We start from the raw sequence: 19200 nt of genomic DNA, 5'->3' as shown, positions 1-19200 counted from the left end.
TTGTTGTGTTTTATCATTTGATTTTGCCATTTGTATAGGAACTTTCCGTTTTGAATTTTCCTCGGAATTCAGTATGTTTGTGATTTAACTTTTTAAATATATATAGATATTGAATAGACAAGTAACCTGAATAGTATAATGAAGTACATCCTGAGTGAGGATCTAAACCATCTATACACCGACACTGGCATCGATCTCGTATTACTGTTAGATATCCCCAATTATCACATTGCAGCTTAGAGTCACCACAATGCAAAGCTACAAAGAACAAAAATGGTTACATTTATCATTGATTGGGGCTTCTACCTATATCGTGATCCTTGCTAAACTTGTGGTGGTAGGTTGCTCTAAAATCAAATTATAATTAAATATGTTGTCTTCATATCGTTTGGTTACACTTGTTCTTACGGTACCAGGGGTGTATGACATGATTTTTGGTGTTTGTCAGAAAATGGAGTGAAAAAAAAAAGAAAAAAAAGTTTTTTCTACTAGAATCTATTATTTATTTGAATACAGATCTATGCTAAATTGAGACATCTATCTCAAAAGTGCGCATTTGATTGGCAACTTGAATCCAGTAAACATTAATTAATAATCAGACTTTTGTAATCAGTGATAAATAAGTTGATTATATTCTATATGAATACAAAAATGTTACAGCTATGCAATACTAGTATTAAATGATTTTACCTTTACAATTATTAATGTCGTTGACAACTTCAAACATATAGTAGTCAGTAGGGTCGCCATTCAGTAGAATTAACTCGTGGTCTGAATCCAGTACTTTCAGAGTATCTTGGTAATCAATGTGTCCATGCTGAGTGTACCACATGCAATAAATGAAATAAAGTAAGTACTTTTTATGTTATACTACGCTTATGAAAATCATGGTTGTCGATCGGATAAGGGTTTTTAGTGAATTTGAACAGACACATATAATATTAGTAGAAAATCTTACCTTACCTTACGTTTTTCACTACCAACAATGTAAAGTTTCCTAAAATCTTTAAAGGAGATACATAGATTGTTTTTAACTGCAAACACTGCAAACAGAACATTTTTCTTTCTGTTTGTTCGTTTGGCTTGATTGTTTGAGTTTCCCCTACTTCATTTAAATGAGTTCAGACGCTAGGAAAACCAAATATATCTCAAAATTGGCATGTTCGATCTAAATACAAATATTCCTGTCAATTGTTTTGTATTTGACTAAGGTAGATCCCGTGATATTTTGTTTTTCCGTTGATCAACTGGTTAAGACAGTGGACTAAAATGTTGCAGGACTATATTTTTGTGCAGGTGATTTTAAGAAAAACTGCAGTTCATTCGATTCATAAAACCAAAATAGAAACATTATTGAATTTAACAAAACAAATCTTCCAAAAGGAAAACAATAATTCGATGTTTGGCAAGATCTATTCTATCTATTCAACTGTCATGGAAACATATAATCTTTAGCTTTTATTTCACCCTTAAGCTTTAAACAAAAGAACTGTGTAGGATTTCTATTGGTATCCATCTGAGTAGAATCTTTTTCAACTGTTTTTTTTTTATTCGTTCTTAAGCAATAATGTTTCACCACTGTCCCATGTTATGTGAGGGTTGGGATCCTGCTGACATGTTTAACCCCGCAAAATAATGTATGTGTGTGCCTGTCTCAAGTCTGTGATTCAGTGGTTGTCGTTTGTTGATGTGTTACATATTTGTTTTCCGTTCATTTTTCGTATATAAATTAGGTCGTTATTTTTTCTCGTTTGAACTGTTATACATTTTTCATTTCGGGGCCTTTTATAGCTTACTATGCAGTATGGGCTTTGCTTATTGTTGAAGGTCATACGGTGACATATAGTTGTTTACTTCTGTGTCATGTGGTCTCTTGTGCAGAGTTGTCTCATTTGCACTTATACCACAACTTTTTTTTATATAACTTATGAATATATTCTACTTACAAATGCCCCATAATGCATCAATGAGGACAAATCGTATCTTCCATATAATCGGATTAAATTTGAGGCTATTTTTTTAAAATTCTGTACATTTGTAGCTGCAAGTGTAAATCAGAAATTGACAAAATAAGAGTTGAAAAACGCTGTACACACTAAAACATATATTCAATAGTGTTTGCTAAAAAAGGCGAAAGATATCAAATGGACTTATTTATTAAACATAAACTGACCATGCGATGTAAAAAACAAAAAAAAAAAAGACGAAAAGACGAAAAACAGTACACAAAACATAGATAACTAAAGTGTGAGCAACATCAACCCAACAAAAACCAAAGATGATCTCAGGAAGGGAAAACCGAGCATGATCCATCTTTGGTAACCGTCGTGCTTAATTCTAGACAGACCGATCAAATTAAGGGAAAAGTAACCTTCTTAGCCACTAAGCCTAGGAAATTTCTTTTCACGGCTGCTGTTTATTCTCAAATATTCATCTGTCTTGTATTATTTTTAATTTTAGTTTCTGGTGTACAATTTAGAGTTTAGTATGGCGTATATAGTATTGATATTTGTTTAGGGGTCAGCTGAAGGACGCCTCTGGGTGCGGGCATTTCTCGCTGCATTGAAGACCTGTTGGCGACCTTCTGCGGTTGTCTGTTGGTCGGGTTGTTGTCTCTTTGACACATTCCCTATTTCCATTATCAATTTCATGATATATGAACTAAAGTTAGCTAGTGCATATATCCTGTTCTTATGTTGTACTGTTACACCACTGTCCCAGGTTAAAAGGTGAGGTTAGGCTCCCGCTATCATGTTTAACCCCGCCACATGTTATATGTATATGTTTTTCTCAAGTCAGGAACCTATAGTTCAGTGGTTGTCGTTGAACATGTTATAGATCAAATATATTATTTTATTAAACAAAGATAAGGTTAAAAACAAAAGTAAAAGATATATGTGAGTAAAAGTGTGTTTTATTGTTGCAGGTTCAACAGCTCACCAGATTGATGTACGTCTAAAAGAGGGACGAAAGACACCAAAGGGACAGTCAAACTCGTAAATCTAAAACAAACTGACAACGCCATGGCTAAAAATGAAAAAGACAAACAGAAAAACAATAGTACACATGACACAACATAGAAAACTAAAGAATAAACAACACGAACCCCACCAAAAACTAGGGGTGATCTCAGGTGCTCCGGAAGGGTAAGCAGATCCTGCTCCACATGCGGCACCCGTCGTGTTGCTTATGTGATTACAAATCCGGTAAATAGTCTAATTCGGTAGGTCAAATTCATGAAAGGGAAGGGGATTGTAGTTACGACGTAAGGAACATATCCGATATCATTTGTGAAACGGTTATTCCATAACGGTCAACCAACTCGTGATGGCGTCCGTAAAATTTACGAAGGGATGATTTCAACTTCACCATTTGGAACTCTTGGTTTAATAGCTTCCTTGTGAGCAGTAACCCTCTATCAAGAAAATCATGATAGGAAATGCAAGCACGGGAATATCGTATCAATTGGGAGATATATACCCCGTATGCAGGTGCTGCTGGAATGTTGCTACTTAGAAATGGAAAGTTCACAATTGGAAAGCTGAAATCATCTCTTTTGTCGTAAAGTTTTGTCTTCAACCGACCCTCATTGTCAATTTCTAGATGTAAGTCAAGATATGAAGCCGACTTAACTGTATCTGTAGTATCCTTTATCTCCAATTCGATGGGATAGATGCGATCCACATAGTCACCAAATTTTGAATTGTTTAGTGAAAGAACGTCATCTATATAGCGGAAAGTAGAGTTAAAGGATATTGCTAACTTCTTATCTTTCTTCCTAAGAAGTTCCTGCATGAAGTCAGCCTCATAATAATAAAGAAACAAGTCAGCAAGTAGAGGGGCACAGTTTGTTCCCATTGGGATGCCGACCGTCTGTTGAAAAACACGTCCTCCGAACGTAACAAATATGTTGTCAATCAAGAAATCAAGCATCTTGATAATATCGGTTTCAGAGAATTTTTTGTTTGAATCAGAATGGTTCTTTACAAAGTATGATTTATCCCTCCCTAAGACAAGATACTTGTATCTACGTTGGCCATTCTTTTTTATGAAGCAAAGTAATACCAACTCTTTTAATTTGTCTTTTAGTTTGGAATGTGGAATACTTGTGTAAAGAGTAGAAAAGTCAAATGTTTTAATACTGTTACAAGATGAAAGAGAGTTAGATTGTATGTACTCTAAAAGATCTTTGGAATTTTTAAGTATCCACATCTGATTCACGCCACCTCTAGAATAGGCAGTTTCACAATAACTTTGAAGCCCGTCTTTGATTGCTGATAAAATGGATGTTAATAATTTAGAAAGGGGTTTCGTGGAGCACTTGGAAGACCCAGCAATATACCGTTGTTTGTAAGGACACTTATGTAGTTTAGGTATCCAATACAGTGATGGAAGATCCAGTTCTTCATCTTTGGTTGAAATACCAAAGGAACAAAGAACAGACCTATGATTATCCAGGATTTCCTCTTTGGTAATATGTGATTAGAAAGTCAGTCTTTGAGTTCGTTTCTGTACGTGTTTCATTGGCGTTTTTTTTTTTTTTTTTTTTTGCTGCACTTTAGTGTTTATGTTGTTTCGTTGTTTTCCTCTTATAGTTGATGTCTTCCCTCGGTTTTAGTTTATAACCCGATCGATTTATGACTTTCGAACAGCGATATATTACTGTCGCCTTTATTCATACATAAAATTTAAAAGAAAAATCCGAACCTTCAGAATTAATGTTGTCGTAAGAAACCCGTACATAATCTCTACCAAAAGGACTTCTTTGTTCGTGGAATAGTCCAAGTGAATGACCTAATTCGTGAACACATGTTCTCTGAAAAATGAAAACAATGTGTGAATTAAAATTATTATTATTTGATAATAAATGAGACAGTTAGATAATGAATTTAAGTTTTTAAATATAAATAGAATTATTCTATAATAAAAATATCCATTCAATCAGAAATTATGTTCTTTTGTTTGTCTGTTGCTACTTTTTTTCTTTGGACTTATGAGTTTGGATATCCTTCTGGTATCTGTCTCCACTCTTTTTATTCATTTTTTTCAATTATAAATAGTATCACCGAGACTCTATCATTTCCAAACTTACACCATGATTTACATATACAATGTTTAAATTAAGGACTTTCTCTAAGGTTATATGTATATGTGCCACCCTTTATTTTCTCATATTTAGAGTTTTCACAGTGACCCACCGATTCTGGTATTTTGACTTTCATTATGAAAGATTGTCATGTGATCAGGAGAAAAAAGTATGGCACAATGGACTATGGGAAATGATGTATGCATATGACCCTAGGTCAATATGAATATATAATCTAACACCTCGCACATTTGCGATGAAAGAAATGTTAATATCCAAGAGCTTCCGAATATTATCGTGGTTGGCACTAAATGCTTAATTCCGATCTCCTGTAAAGGAGGTGAAAAATAGCGGTTGGCTACTAAATGTTCAATATCGATCTCCTTTAAAGGAGGTGAAAAAGTATAAATATTTGCATATTTGAGTCTCGAGGTCTCGTAACTTGACGTCCATTTGAAAATAAAAGTAAAAATGTTTAAATCAATGGATCGCTGAGAAAACGGTCTAAATATGAGAAAATACAGGGTGGCAGGTATGTGAAACTTACATAAATGAAGAGATAAATGAAAAATGAACAAATTGATACCCGATTTATTTAATTCCAAGGCCGTCCGTTGTCACCAGAAGCGACGAAGCAGCGCATCTATTTTGGATTGGCAAATATCCACTTTTTGATATGGGACGAGCTCTAACGTCCGACAGCCCCAGCTTGTCTGGAAAAACAGCCGTTGGACGTCAGAGTAATCTCGGACTACTATTTCTCGAGCAAAGCTCTCGGGATTATATTGATGCCTCAAATATATACGAATTTCGTATTGAAAAAAACATTATATACTTTCTGTTTAATAATATTACATATGTTTTCTATAAAAAAAAAATTGGATTTATAAAGAAATGACACAGAATGACACAATCGACATTTAAACAACAACTTAAACTCACATCGTCACAGCAGTTGATTTTCTGACCGTTTAGAGCAATTGGTGATCTTCCGATTAGGCTATTGCATCTATTAAATATTTTATTAGCATATAACATCAAATGCAAACTAAATATTATATACACATTCATGGATCCACAATCTTGCAATCCCCGTATCTTGGCAGATAAGTTGTTAGTGGCTTTGACCTAGCTGTAACTGCGAGTACTCACAGATCTGTACTAAGTGTCTTTTTTTGTAGGGATGTACAAGTACCCAACCACGTCCACTTGTTTTTGTATTATTTGTATTTGCATCTGATGAGTTAAGCCTTTTCAACTGATTTTTATAGTTCGTTCTGATGTTGTACAGTTACACCACTGTCCAAGATTGGGGAAGAGTTGTGATCCCGCTATCATGTTTAACCCCGCCACAATTTGTATTTACGTTCCTGTCCTAAGTCAGCAGTCTGTAATTGAGTGGATGTCCTTTGTTTCTGAGTTACATATTTGTTTTTTGTTCATTTTTTGTACATAGATTAGGCCGTTAGTATTCTCGTTTGAATTGTTTTACATTGTCATCTCGAGGCCTTTTATAGCTGACTATGCGAAATGGGCTTTGCTCATTGTTGAATGCCGTACGATGACCTATAGTTTTTAATTTCTGTGTCATTTGGTCTCTTGTGGAGAGATGTCTCATTGACAATCATACCAAATCTTCTTTTTTATATATCATAGCCCATAATAAATTAACTTTTGCAGCTATTTTCAAATTAATAATAGTTTTATCTAAGAACTGTTCCGATGTAAAAGTGGTTGCTCAATGCTAACATGATTGAAATATGTATGTTTTCTTCAATGCTAAAATTAAATCAATTGTTTGATACTCTCCTATCACCCAGTGGCAAATATTTCATGTATATTTAGGACTTGAACAAATTGATAATAATTCAGATGGTAAATTTTGATACAATCAGATTTATGTTACTTATGGACTTTTGCTAAATATGTGCCAAATAATTCACTCGTAGAAATGTTTGTGTTTTGTTTCAGGAAACATGGCTTACTGATTAGTCAAAATCGACATTACACTAGCTCTCAGTAAAGGCAAGTATTTCTGTTTTTTGTTTCGTACCAATCTAATGAGTCCGTCCCTTCAAATGAATGTAAAGGTTCGTTCTGTGCTCTTTTATATTACTGCATGTTCAGTATTAAGTGAATGTTGAACGCAATCAAACATGTTAAGAGCCGCAACATTTTTTATGTGCCTTGCAAATTTAGTAGTCTACAATTCAGTGGTTGTCGTTGTGTGCTGTGAGCCCATTTATTTTTTCTTCTCTTTTTAGCAATCAAAACTTTGATATTCACTTTTAAATTGTTTCATATTTTGACATGCCTGGGCATTGACAGACTACTATATGTATCAGCTAAGTTCATTGTTAAAGACATTGGTCTACGGTTGATAGTTATCTCAAACCTATAACCTGTCCTTATTTCTGTAACACATGATCATTTGTTAATAGCAAGACAAAGCAAGCAACCATGTATCGGTATTTGTGATATCCAGGGATATACAATAAACAATTGTTACACGATTTCAGAAACGTAATAATGAAAAGGTATATATCAGATTATTTGTCGTATAAGTAAGCGACAGCTAGTATAAGTTCAATAGTCGTTTAATTCGGTTAAAATTTGTTATTTTACCATATTCATACCCAATGCATTATTATCACTTATCAGTGTAAATGGATTTTGAACTTGATTCAGTAACTTCAAGCACTCTTGAATAAGTGCTTTGTTTCTTTTGTCTTTTTGTCAGTTTTTGTTTGCTTTTCGCCAATTTGACAAGTCAAACCATTTCAAACTAATTTTGTATATATATTTTGTTGTTACACCAATGTTTCCAAATTATGGGAAGGTTGAGGGATCGCTAGTTAACTCTGGACTTTTTTTGGCTGGCTGTACGGTATTAGGTTTGTTCATTGTTGATGGCTGCTGAATGACCTTTAGTTGTCTAGATATTTTAACTCTGTTAAATAGTTGTCTCATTGGCAATCATATTATATATCCTTACTTTTGAAAATTAAATCAGAGACCACAGATAAAATGAAATACATGTACAGTAACAAAGAAAAGAAAGAAAAAATATGTTAATTATTACAAACCCTCCTGTTCTTATAAACTTTAATCTACTGTCATGGTCCAGTCCATAATCAGCACGGGTACTGTTTGTCCACTCAACAAAACGTACACAAGTCCAGTATTCAATATGACGGAATGCTCTATAGACTCCTCTTTTTCTAATTTCATTATCTCCTAGACGATGATAAAATTAGTTTTTAAGAAGTAATAATTATAGAATATGTAGATTCAATAACAAAAGCAATCTGCAATATTAGTATTTAAATCAGAAGATAAGTATTACATGCTTACACAATGTTTTTCCATTCAGAGTAAACATAATTCAAATGCACCTGTTTACTTTTTTCTTTTTTAAAAGTAAAGTTAATACATGAGAGGAACATACACTTACAAAAATTTATAGTCATGTTCCTGTATTTAAGAAGTTTCGTTGTTAATTTTCTGTCATATTTATTTGTCATTTAAATTTTAAAAAAAATAGGTCATTGATTTGTTTTTTCATGTAGGGGTCTTTTATAGCTTACTGTACGGTATGCGTTTTATCAATGGCCATGGTCGCACGTCGATATATTGTTGGCACTTTAATAGGCCTCAGATCACAATTAATTCCCTTTGTTCGTGGTCTAGGAATATAGTTCCCAATAATTATATGGGGTATTTCTTCACAAGTAATTTGTCTACTGTTTTCTTTGCAATGTTTACTATTTAAGTGGTCCTATCAGTTGCATAGATATTGAAATAAGTAAAACATGTGGACAAAAATTATTGTTGAAAGTGAAAGTAGTGATTTGGCCTAAATGAAAGTAGGGTAGCAATCAGCCTTTCGTCATTTTTTCAAGATCCAAATCCTACCATGGCATGCTAATAGGGCCCTCAAAAGAAAAAGCACTGATGGATTGTCCTAGGACAAGCATTTTTTATTAGAATAATAATGGTCTATAAGCAGTTAAATTTATTTCATGTTTGTAGCGGTGCAAATTTTTAATTCAATTTGACTTTAACTAAAAAATACATTGTAGCCAAGGGAAAGAATAATTGTGTTCTGAGGCCTGCTAACATACATGTCTTTTGGACCTGGTTATTAGTTGTTTCATCCACAATTGCACCAATTCTCCTTATTCACTAGCGTTGTCATATATTATCATAAAAATCATTAGTGTGATGTAATTAAATGTTTCGAATAAACTACATGTAATTATCTGATGAAGATAACTTAGTGTGAATGACAATGCACACATATATACAATATGACTCCAGCTATTATAAATCTCAATAGATTTCGGAATATTAAATAATTATTCGTTTCACCATCGAAAAATTACATAATCAAAAATATATTATTATGAAAACCGTTCTAGTTTATATCGACTTTTAAAATCTTTGGAAACTATTTAAAAAAAATATATATGAAAAACCAATTATTGTTAAAAAAACAATGTTAATATTTTTATAGATAACAATGTAACTTTTAGAAAATACCCTTTTTAAATATCTAAGATAAGAACAGATGAATTACAGGTACATATCAAGATGTTAGTCTTTCAGAGGACCCCCTAATTTCCAACGTTGTGTTAGTCTAATTATCAAATGTTATAGAACCGTGATCCCACCTGTATATCAGTCTGTTCATACATACCCTCGTAATATTGAGTCCAAACATAAGGTATTATTGCCTTTGGCCAGTAACGTTCCACATTTGCAATAGCCAATCTTTTTCGCCTTTTCTTCGCACCTCCCATATGATGCTTGTCCCCTTCTTTATTATTCATTTTATTTCGTTGTATATTAATTTCATCTCCTTCAATATTTATTACTTGTCCTTCATTATTCATTTTATTTCGTTGTATATTAATTTCATCTCCTTCAATATTTATAAATTGTCCTTCATTATTTATTTTATCTCCCTTGTTATTCTTTTCACCTTCTTTATCAATCTTTTCATTTACTTTCTTTTTCTTTTTGTCTTTTCTTTTTTTGTTCTCATCTTCTTTATTTTTCTTTTCGTCTTCTTTATTTTTCTTACCGGACGAATGCACATTTGGATATTTTTCCTAAAAGACAGTCTTCATTAACATCATATTTTAGTTTTGCTTTTAACTCTGATAATTTCCGTCTTTTTTCTTCGTACATTTGTATATTTTTTGCTGTATAATTGATGTAATTACTTAAATTTTGTTTTATTTTTGTCTTCTTTGCGTTTTAGCATGTTAATATCGGAATAATGTCTATTTGAATTTGTCTAGAATTAATCCTTTAATATTTCGGATATTATAGAATAAACTGTTTCATAGTTCAAAATTATGAGAACTTGTCGCCTACTATGCCCAAGCTAAGTGCAGTAAAAAAAGGGAGGAGCTTTTTGGTCACACGTAACCTGCATAATTTGTAAGTTTTAGAACTATAGACATAATCAGGACAGATGTTTGATTTAAGAAATTATCCATGAATTATTTTGATTCTAATAAGACACATACGGTTATTAAAAAACTGAAGCGCGAGCGGGTATGCTGTGAGTTTGGCTGTTCTTTTCTACTCTACGTTTGATAAAGCTCAAGCATTCTCATAAATCTATAGCTTGCATGGATTATTTCGTGAATAACTGCTAAAATATCTATTTAATTATTTTAATTCTCAAACCCAGCATTTGTCATTTTTAATTTACATGTTTTTCTCGTAAGCTACCGTCAAATCCAAAGTTGACATTTCGTAACTAAGGAGCCGCCATGTTGCATCGTTGAAATCAGTAAATATGCGAATAATGCAATACAAAAGAAACCAAATTAAACAAAGCTTACCTAATAAATAGGAACTGACAAAAATGAGGGATAAACGTCAATGAAACAGCAGGAATGCTATGCAAATAACAAAAGATATGATGTTTACTTTTATCATCTGTAACAACTTGTTTCATTGTAACTTGATTATTGTATAGCTTCTCTTTTGTGTATTTTTGTCTGGATTATAATTCCAAATATCCCTTTTAGTTTTATTATATTTCATTTGTTATGTCATCGAAACAATCCAATGTTATTGCTTGTTTAACACCTACTATGAACTTTTTAAGTTTCTCTGATTTCCATATTTTATCCGGATCTTGTCCTCTCTTTTCTGCTATTTTCTCTCGATACTCCACATCTTCTAATTCGATTTCTTCCTCCTCAATCGTTTGCTCTGTATATCCTGATTTCATTTCTTCTAATTTCTCTTCCTTCATTGAGAATATAACGTGAATTATAAAACATGGTTTTTTTAAACACTAATCACCAGTCTTTAATGAACGAAATAAAAAAACGCAACTCCATTCGTTTGATGTGTTCGAGTTTTTGAGTTTGCAACTTGATAAGGGACTTTCCATTTTTAAATTTCCTCGGAACGTTTTTTGGTGGTTTTACTTTTTGAATATACAAGGTAACAGGGATCTTCAATACCACAAACCACAAACATTCGACTCCTCCAATAAATAGATTCAAATATATCAAAACGGAAAACATGTAGTCTTGATTGCCCTTAGAGTACATGCGCAAAAAGTCATGGGGTTAACTTGTTTGAATTAAAATAACACTTGGAAAAATGTTAATGTCGAAGGGACTTTTCATGATATACCGTCATCAGGACTGTTCACACATAGCTTATGAAAGCCACGGTTGAAGGATTGAAACGTTGGAAGGATTTAAAAGAGATTAGAAGAAGTTATCTGAATTAAATTTTACCTGAAGGAGTTTAAAACTTTGTTTCTTAACAACTTTTCCAACGGTGAATATTCTATGAACTATTTGTGAGAGTCCAGTAATTGATATTTTTTTGTGTTTTTGTTTTTGTTTCGTCCCGATCTGAGAGTTGAAGCCAACTGATTTTCACAGGGTTTTTTTTCTAAAATTGTGCTGTTACGAAACTAAACCAGTTTATGGAAAAGGTTGAGCACTAACAAACATGTATAGCCCTGTCACATTCTTTATGTACCTGTTCCAAGCCAGAAGCGTACAATTTAGTAGTTTCTGTTAGTTAAGATAGATCATATTTGTTTTCAGTTATACATAAATTTTCTGATGCTCTTGTTTGAATTTTTTACTTTTCATGTCGGAGTTTTTTTAAGCTTACATTACTGCATTGGCCTTGCTCATTGATAAAGGCCGTACGGTGATCTTTAGTTGCTTTCATCCATGTCATTCAGATTCTTACGAATAGTTACACCAATTCTAGTTTTACATGTATATACTCAATCGTATATTGTTTTTAAAGCGAAACATTCGATTTACAGATAAATTAAGTCTGTAAAAATACTTTTGTTTCGTTGTGCGGTTACTTGTCGATTAATTTGTCTTGGTTGTTTTTTGTTATCTGAATTTTGAATTGTTAACTTCCCATTTTACATACCTAACTAAATAGCTTCTTTTTATAAATATTTTTATTGAAAACAGATATTGCAATATCAGGGTTATCATTAACGTATGTAAATAATTCTTTTATATAATTATACATATTAATAGTGTTTAAACTTACACGCATCTCGTTCATCTTCTTAAAGTTTCCGTAACTGTGACTTTTCTTTCCTATTACTACAGCAATAGGTCGATACATGTCCTCTTTGTCACCTTTATTCTGATGATCAAAAGAGAAACGTTAAACATATGCGTCACAAATAGCTTTATATATAATTGTTCATTTGACAATTGTTTTAACATTTCAGAATTAATTGGCGAACGAAGTCAACTCTTAGTCAGGACAGATTGTAATCCTGTCGATCTAATCCTATTGAAGGATCATGTCTTTGATATACTTACGACATAACAGCCATCGTTATTTTTAATATTTTTTGCAATATACATGTAGAGCATGATTTGTGAAAAGCTGAACCTCGTGGCTACTATTCATGCGAATAAAATTAAAATGTTCATCTAGGCACTGTATTTTGGGGAATGTATTGGTAACAAGTATAAATGCATTTTTTTTAAAAGTTGATCTTATCTTTAAGGTAGGTAGAATTTCTTCCTCCATCTTGGATTTTGAAATACCAGAAAACAAAGTCTAGATCTTTGATAAAAGTGCAAATTTTGAGAGTAGTAGGTATTTCATGTGTAAGAATTGTCATTATAATATAGAAAATGCCATGTTTTATCCAAAAAAAAAGAATGCTTTTGATTGATTCATTTTTTTCCCATTTTGCCAAATAAGGGGAGGCAACTCAAATACAAGGGCAGATAATTCAGATAGTGTTACTTTTACAATAGAATGTGTTAGGAATTTACCTATTTTATTATGTAACAAGAAAACAATTACAGTGACTCCATTTTTCTTTTTCTTATCTGAAAGCATAATATTGGAGCTATCTCCTCATATTTTATCTCAAAATTCTATGGTGCAGTTTTCGTTTTATGGCGGAAAATTAAGTTTTCCATGCATAATCTATACAAAATATGACAATTGTGCACAACCTGTAGTGTGAAAATAAGCCCCGTGACCCATTCTTTTTATTGATGTTTTTAAATAAGCAGAATATAAACAACATTTTGGCAAATTATTAAAAAATTATATAGATTATAATTTAGACACCCCATCTACCTTAAAGAAAATATGTTAAATCATTTTAAACGAGAAACTCCTTTGATATTTGATAAACAATCATATCAATAATATATTTAAAGCAATTATTGTAATGTATTTTGGCAATATGTGTAAATATAAGACACGATTATTTAAGTAAAAAATAGTGTCTAATCCTTAATAATATTAATAAATTTTGAGTTTTGATTTAATGTGTGCAAACTATACCCCCCCCCCCCCCAAAAAAAAAAGTTACAATTAATACACTAAATATAAGGATATAGATAGCAGTAATATTCTACCTAAAAATAATGGATTTGATAATAGAAAGAAATAGCCAAAAAAAACAATATGAGATTTAGTAAGTCACTATCTATTAAAATCACAAAAATGATGATGAATTGTACAATTCAATATGGTAGATCCTCATTGTACAAGAAATTCTGAGAATAAGGAAACAATAAACAACCTATAGACAGATGTCCTAACAATCATAGTCCTAGGAGTTGTGACTTGCCAACTCAAAACACGAGATTGTATTATTAGAAACTTTCCGATTCAGTTTTGAAATAAAGTTTACAATAACTAAATGCATATTAGATAATAAGATAATAAAGCAATGAGTTATTCAATATAAATTTCATACCAAAATGATGAATCTAAAACTAAATTCAACTGACAATTCAACCCGCACAAGAGCACAATATCATATGACTTTTTTGTATTAGTAAAAACCGTTATGCGTTTCATTTTAACACCATTTCTGTAAATGACAAATTAATGAAATGTAGAATCAACATTTTCAAGGGAGATAAGTCCATTTTAGACAAAACAGTTATTTGAAATTAAAAAGATTGCAGGTAATGTGAATAAACATAATTCAGAGCTTTTATTTTTTTTTCTGGAATATTAAGATATTACAATAAAAACAACTTTAACCTCGTCATCACACAATATACTTCATCAGGGCGATAAACCATGAAGTTATGTAGTGCTAGCTTTCGAGGCCAATATACTTAAATTGATCGATAAAATCATGTTATAACTTCAACAGTTGTGTTATATTATAACACTCTAAAGTCATTAAGTATGTATGCTTTATTTCTTTTGGTATTTGAATGTATATTAGGTCTTTTTAATTGGTTGATATAATTACTTATTGTAGTGTAATGTTCATATGATTTTTGGATTTAGTTAAAACATGAATTTAACAGTTGTCCAAATTTGTAATTATACCATACATTGTCACTTATATATAATACATAAAATCAAATATGTTGTCATGAGAAAACGGTATGATTCATGACACTATACAAAAACAGTAGAGGTAAATAAAACAAATATACAACGAACAACGAAAAAAGAAACTGTTTTGCAAACAAATAAAAAATAATATATAATGGCTAGTGAACCACAGAAAACGAGATTTGTTTAATAGCTTCGCGTAATACTGCAATACATTTCGTTAATAATTCAGCAAATCATCAGTAAATTTGAAAAATCAATTGGGTGGTTTTTTTTTTTTTTTTATTTATTTCATTTAATTTATTTTTTTACATTTGTATATGTGTTGATCTTTTTTAACTGAATATAAATTCAATTAATGTAAAGATGAAATAAACATGTATCAACTTACATAATCGGGTAAGTCCTCTGCAGATATGGACATCGAACAACAACGGACTGTCATCACTATTGTCATTGTAAACAAATAAATCTTCAATCTTTTTGCCATGATGTCTGTAGCACTTAATAGAAAACGATAAATCATACAACGGTATGAAATAATACTTGTTAATAAGTATTACCCAATGCATTATATATCTTAATGTAACTTATGTGTTTGTACTAATTTTGAAAGTTGATGTAAAATTAAAAAAAACAAACGTTTTCTTGAAAGGAATGATACGTTGCCCTAATATTGTAAGAAAAAAATATAGTTGTTAAAAGAAGTTTCATAATTTCAATTAAATAATAAATTCATAATGCAAAGCATTTAGAAAAATATCATATCTATAAAGCTAGTCATTACCAATTGCATACCATAAATTCGAAAAATTATTGTTGTATGAAAACAAATTTAGTAGATATTTGTTACCAATGTTTTCTTTCATATTTCATTTTCCTGTGTTGTCTTGACCATCGCTAATCATATATTTTTATTCAAAATCCCTTTATCAAACAAATATACTTCAAATATTTAAAAAGTGTTAAATAAACTCACCAAAAATAACAGGATTAAAATTGTTTACGGTAGACGCGCGTTTGACTAATTTTAAACTCATCAGTGCCGCTCAAAATATTTTTTGTTAAATAGTCAAGTATCAATTAAAAAATAATTAACAACATACATGTACGATTCCCAAAGAAGTTGAAATGATCTATTCCTTTGGTAGCACATCATTACAAAAATTCAAAGATTTGTGGACAATTAATTTATAGTTTTTTTACCATAATAAAGGTACTAGCATTCTTTTACAAAATTGTAAAACATACCTTTGCTTTTGTTGTAAGATGTCCAATACACAGTTAAAGAAAAGTGATTAACCGGTGTATTTGTTATTACCTCGATGTTGCACACTCTCTGGGATATATGTAATCACGATGTTGAACACGTGTCCTAAGAAATAATTTAATTTAATATTAACTATAGTTTATTCAATCAATAATTTCATAAATCTATCACAAAAAATAACAAATATATGCATGAACATGTTCAATCTACGTTGATACTGACACTTCTTTATTTTTTGTACGATGCAGAAACAAAAGAGAGTACAAAAAATGACATACCCTGATCTTTCAATAATATATTTCTAAACTACAAGTCAATATAGGTTCAAACAATACGTATGGAAGTTTGGTCTTCAGTAATGGACATACAATATGAAAAAGAATACATCAATATTGAATTTACAACAAAATACAAGTCAACATAGATTTTTAGCAGCAATTATTATCAATTCCACAATTGATTTAACTAAGTTCCCTTTTACAGTTCATCTTTTTATTTTATTATGCCTGATTTTAGAAGAGGAAAATATATTACTGTTATTTCGCCTACACTCAACCAAGACGTGTGTCGGAAGGGAGATAGTATATGTTTTGTATGACATAATTTGAAAACGTTTCTTTGTTTATGCACTTTTGTTTGTCTTTGTCTATTTAATTTTCTTACGATGTTATATATTCAACTTGATACTATTTCATTTGTGGTTTTTGTCTTTTCTATGACGAATATATCATATGTTCTTCGATTTATGAGCACATGAAAGACATAAGTGTATACGTTTTAGCTAGCATGGACGAAGTCTTACTTGAACATTCAAAATATAGTTCAAATGGACAGGAAATCAGATGACAATAGAAATGTCATTTATATGTATTTTAATAGTATGCATTTTTGTTAATTTGTAAATTGAATAGCCCTAACAATACCCATAGCAAGTATTCCAAAGTCTGACTTAATGGTAAATTCTAAAATAAAAAAAACCTCCTCGTGTGATCCTCATTGTAACATTTCTAGATTAGCCGTCAATGAAACTACTTACTTGGTACAGGAAAGTAATGAGTTTAACTGGTTTTAAAACAGACGAAATAGCCACGTAATAGGTATTTCGTTTTAGCTCAATTAACTGCAAATCAGACGTAAAGAACTAGTAACACATTCCACACAAGCAAACTGGTGTAATTATTCATTAAACACAGTTAAACTTACGTGACGCTGTATGTTTTCATTGCGTTCAACCAAATTGAAATATCTCAGCCACAGTAGTCCATTGGGCATCAGCAGGTCGCGGGAGCTAGATTAATCATACAGATGCATTTGTTTTAACGTCCCCGTTATTTTATTTTATTTTGCCCTGTTCACCTTATATCGTATTTTATATATTTATACATTTGATAAGACAAAACCACATAATATATCTATATAATTATCAGAAATCCAAAGCCTGAGATGTAAAAGAAATAAATCAATATTGTATCAAAAATACATAATACCATGTTACAATTTCAGACGTTACAGAAGCAGTTGTTGTTGTCATCAATAACGGTTTCCGTACAATAATTAAACCACTGACAAACTTTTAGAATGAACATACGCAATTTGCTATGGGTATGTTGTTGGAGAACTATATTGTACATGTTTGCAAACAATGCAGGATACTACAAGTGACTTTAGAAATGTTAAAAGTATAAATCATGTTAATAAGAAATGGTTGTCACCTTGTTACACTAAGAGAATGAAGAAGAAAACACATGTCATCAGTTCATTGATTATTACCGGTTAATAATGGTGAAAAAGTATCTTACAATATGTATTGTCCTTTAAAGAGAAAATTACAAAGCAATACGTGCATACGTGTTTTGATAAGACATAGATAAAATATATGTTGAATGTACTACTTACTTAATAGTAATACGTCACATTGAAAGGATAAATAAAGGCAACAGTAGTATACCGCTGTTCAAAATTCATAAATCAATGGACAAAAACAAAATCGGGGTAACAAACTAAAACCGAGGGAAACTCATAAATATAAGAGGAGAACAACTACTTAACACTAAAATGTAACACACATAGACAAAATCCCACGAGAATAACAAATATAACATATATATATAACATCAAAACCAAATACATGAATATGGGATAGACAAGTACCGTGACACTTCTTATCGCAATGTGAATTTACACTAAAAAATAAGAGAAAACAAACGACACAACGTTATGATGTAATACACACAGAAACGAACTATAATATAACAATGGCCATATTTCTGACTTGGTACAGGGCATTTTTAAAGGAAAAAATGGTGGGTTGAACCTGGTTTTGTGGCATGCCAAACCTCGCACTTTTATGGCCATGTGAAATATAACATCAAAATGACAACACAGGACTACAATATAAATAAATTGGAGAACACAATTGACAAAGAATCACACGAACAACAGCCAACAAAAGGCAACAAGTTCAAAATTTTAATACGCCAGAAGTGTATTTTGTCCACACAAGACCTACGTGTGACGCCCAGATACAAAAGTTTGAAAGCCGAAACGAGTACAAAGTTGAACAGCATCGAGGACCAAAAGATCAAAAAGGTTGTGCCAAAAACGGCAAGGGTTTTCTGTTAGTTACCTGAAAATCCCTATAATTTAGAATAATTTATACTTTTGCAAACAGTAAATTTTATAAAATGAATATTCAAAAGATGTACATGATAAAACTGAAGTATTAACTAATTACAGGAAACAACTGAAATACATTTACATAACCAGACATTTGAAACACAAAAGTAGACACATCCGAATAAGTTTAAACCTCTACGCCAAGTGACGTTCTATTTGAAACTGAAAAATGACGAAAAAATGACGTCATTTGAATTTGTAAAACAGATCATCAAAAAATGAAAAATGACGTAACATAAAATGATTAAGATAGAATTAGGATTGATTTAAGATTATATATTTGAACTAAATACTGATATTGCATTTAATAACAAAGCAC

The 19200-nt window shown here is 31.3% G+C and overlaps 1 protein-coding gene across 2 annotated transcripts in view; it reads right to left on the bottom strand.

Moving 5' to 3' along the window:
* The window catches only part of LOC139500636 (uncharacterized), a 42580-nt gene extending 26131 nt beyond the window's left edge, over positions 1-16449 (bottom strand). The window contains exons 1-11 of one of the 2 annotated variants that reach the window (XM_071289393.1): positions 16187-16449; positions 15327-15430; positions 12650-12748; positions 11199-11357; positions 9786-10200; positions 8173-8323; positions 6029-6095; positions 4708-4816; positions 1947-2041; positions 691-817; positions 127-258 (exon numbers count right to left, since the gene is read on the bottom strand). In XM_071289393.1, the coding sequence (XP_071145494.1) occupies positions 127-258; positions 691-817; positions 1947-2041; positions 4708-4816; positions 6029-6095; positions 8173-8323; positions 9786-10200; positions 11199-11357; positions 12650-12748; positions 15327-15425 (1453 nt within the window). In that variant the 5' untranslated portion in view covers positions 15426-15430; positions 16187-16449. Of the gene's footprint in view, positions 1-126; positions 259-690; positions 818-1946; positions 2042-4707; positions 4817-6028; positions 6096-8172; positions 8324-9785; positions 10201-11198; positions 11358-12649; positions 12749-15326; positions 15600-16186 lie in introns of those variants that run through there. The other variant, XM_071289394.1, reaches the window with a different exon arrangement.
* Positions 16450-19200: the final 2751 nt, after the last annotated feature.

Source organism: Mytilus edulis, chromosome 13, assembly GCF_963676685.1.
Source record: "Mytilus edulis chromosome 13, xbMytEdul2.2, whole genome shotgun sequence".
NCBI lineage: Eukaryota > Metazoa > Mollusca > Bivalvia > Mytilida > Mytilidae > Mytilus > Mytilus edulis.
This window is presented reverse-complemented; position numbering and strand designations above follow the sequence as displayed.